This window comes from Staurois parvus, unplaced genomic scaffold (assembly GCF_062004578.1).
Source record: "Staurois parvus isolate SC_StPar_1 unplaced genomic scaffold, SC_StPar_1.0 ptg001525l, whole genome shotgun sequence".
NCBI classification, from domain to species: Eukaryota; Metazoa; Chordata; class Amphibia; order Anura; family Ranidae; genus Staurois; species Staurois parvus.
The window spans coordinates 120,959-123,499 of NW_028319321.1; the positions used below are offsets into that span (position 1 = coordinate 120,959).

The 2,541-nt window shown below is 44.7% G+C and overlaps 1 protein-coding gene across 1 annotated transcript; it reads left to right on the plus strand.

Moving 5' to 3' along the window:
- The first annotated feature begins 914 nt into the window (after nt 1–914).
- LOC149435376 (uncharacterized) lies at nt 915–1,683 on the plus strand. The gene is made up of 3 exons (XM_089662708.1): nt 915–1,033; nt 1,150–1,247; nt 1,356–1,683. The coding sequence occupies exons 1-3, from the start codon at nt 949–951 to the stop codon at nt 1,506–1,508; spliced, it is 336 nt and encodes a 111-aa protein (XP_089518834.1). The 5' UTR covers nt 915–948; the 3' UTR covers nt 1,509–1,683.
- The last annotated feature ends 858 nt before the right edge of the window (nt 1,684–2,541 follow it).

The window sequence follows — 2,541 nt, forward strand, 5'->3', positions numbered from 1 at the left end:
CATAGGAAGGATCGTATTTATCATTCCTTGTCTGCAGATCTAATACTCATCAAAACCAGTTCAGAGACCAAACAAACCCAACAGAGAAAAGGGGATTTCTGATCTGGATGGACAAGAGGGTCCCGGGACCTCAAATATGCATCAAACACTAAACAGTCCAAACTAAATGTCTTCCCATGGGGGGAGTAGTTCTTCCCTGTCCAGCAACCCTCCTATTCCCCCCTCACATCCACATCCTATTATTGTGTGACCAATACCATCCAAATCATTCTTACTTTCATTTCCCAAAGTTATCCGTCTACAAGGAGACCTGTATAGATCACATGATGGCACCAATGAGGATGGAGGAGGACCGGAGTCACATGACTGAGAAGATACTAAACCTCACCCTGGAGATCATCTACCTGCTGACCGGAGAGGTGAGGAGGATTCTGGGAGGTCACATGACATCACTCTCATCTCTATAATACACGGACCTGACCGGAGAGGTGAGGAGGATTCTGGGAGGTCACATGACATCACTCTTATCTCTATTAATAAAACACAGACCTGACCGGAGAGGTGAGGAGGATTCTGGGAGGTCACATGACATCACTCTCATCTCTATTAATAAAACACAGACCTGACCGGAGAGGTGAGGAGGATTCTGGGAGTCTAACATGATATTCCTATTGGTTCCTCAATACAGAGATTTCCTCTTCTGAAGTCAGGTGATCATATGACCATCACAGTGCCTCCATGTGACTCCCTAAACCCTGAGAGACACAACATGCAGAAGATTCTAGAAGTCACCAAGAAGATGATGGAGCTGCTGACAGGAGAGGTGAGCGGTGCCGGGAATTCTGGGACATTCTCCAGTAACAGACAAGGGATGTGTCTGGATGGTGACTGTATCATTGTGTGTGTCAGGTTCCTATAAGGTGTCAGGGTGTCACTGTCTATTTCTCCATGGAGGAGTGGGAGTATTTAGAAGGACACAAGGATCTCTACAAGGACGTCATGATGGACAATCAGCCGCCCCTCACATCACCGGGTAAGAGGAGACTTTATTGTAAAGGAGAGAGCAGTACGGAGGATCCACCTAGATCCCCCATCATCTGATAAACACATAGAAACAATGGATTCAGTCAGTGTGTGTGTTTCCTACAGATGGATCCAGTCATGGGAACCCACCAGAGAGATGTCCCCGTCCTCTGTATTCCCGGGATTCCACACAGGAAGGTCACACCATCCCTCACTATTACAAGGTTGGTGGGATGGAGCATCTAGAACATGAACTTGTAAAGATGATGTGTGGATTGTTTATGTGACCTTACATTTTACAGATGATATTTTCTCTCATTTCCTTGATTTAGAGTGGAGATCCAATCGATATAGAATTTGAGGTGAAAGCAGAAGAAGAAGAGGCGTATGTGAGGGATGATCAGCAGTCTATGGAGGAGGATGGAATAACGGGGACATTTATAGAGGAGGACACTCCTACAGAGATCAGCACAGGTGGGTCATGAACACTAAATCCATTCCTCCACCCATACTGCTCACTGATTGGTCCAGAGTAGGGCGGGGACTGGGTGATATCAGCCTGTAATCCCCTGGTCACTTTCCTGAGCTGTGTTCCCCGTCCTGTATTCCTGGATTTCTCTCGGATAATCTTCCTTCTCTGTGCTGCAGACACAATTTATGTATCTCGACTGGATTTATGGAGGTTCTGGGGTTCAGCTGGAGGCAAAAATGTTGATGTTCAACATATGTGTTGGATGACCTGGGACATGTGTATTGGGTCTTCTACCATGTATCAGATCTAGTAAAATCTCTGCCAGAGCAATTCTCCCAGGGTTTCTTACTCTTTTATTTCCTGGCTGTGCCGGGTGGAGGGATATGTCTGTAGTGTCTCAGACCCAAGTCACTGAGTGCAGTCTCAGGAGATGGGAGGCAGCGGTGTGGGATCTCTGCAACTTGTCTACAGTAAACATTTAATCTTCCACTGATTACTGAATACCAATATTATGAGTTATGAACATTACACTGTTTAATTTATATTGTACGTTACATCCTCCTGACCCCTGCACTATATACTCTGTTGTACATTACATACTCCTGACCCCTGCACTGTATACTATATGTTGTACATTACATACTCCTGACCCCTGCACTATATACTCTGTTGTACATTACATACTCCTGACCCCTGCACTATATACTCTATGTTGTACATTACATACTCCTGACTCCTGCACTATATACTCTGTGTTGTACATTACATACTCCTGACCCCTGCACTATATACTCTGTGTTGTACATTACATACTCCTGACCCCTGCACTGTATACTATATGTTGTACATTACATACTCCTGACCCCTGCACTATATACTCTGTTGTACATTACATACTCCTGACCCCTGCACTATATACTCTATGTTGTACATTACATACTCCTGACTCCTGCACTATATACTCTATGTTGTACATTACATACTCCTGACCCCTGCACTATATACTCTATGTTGTACATTACATACTCCTGACCCCTGCACTATAT

Excerpts from the sequence above, each read along its gene's own strand:
- LOC149435376 (XM_089662708.1), top strand. The coding sequence starts at position 949 with ATGGAGGAGTGGGAGTATTTAGAAGGACACAAGGATCTCTACAAGGAC. Across the intron at positions 1,034-1,149 it reads GCCGCCCCTCACATCACCGG|ATGGATCCAGTCATGGGAAC; the intron begins GTAAGAGGAGAC and ends TGTTTCCTACAG. Across the intron at positions 1,248-1,355 it reads CCATCCCTCACTATTACAAG|AGTGGAGATCCAATCGATAT; the intron begins GTTGGTGGGATG and ends TCCTTGATTTAG.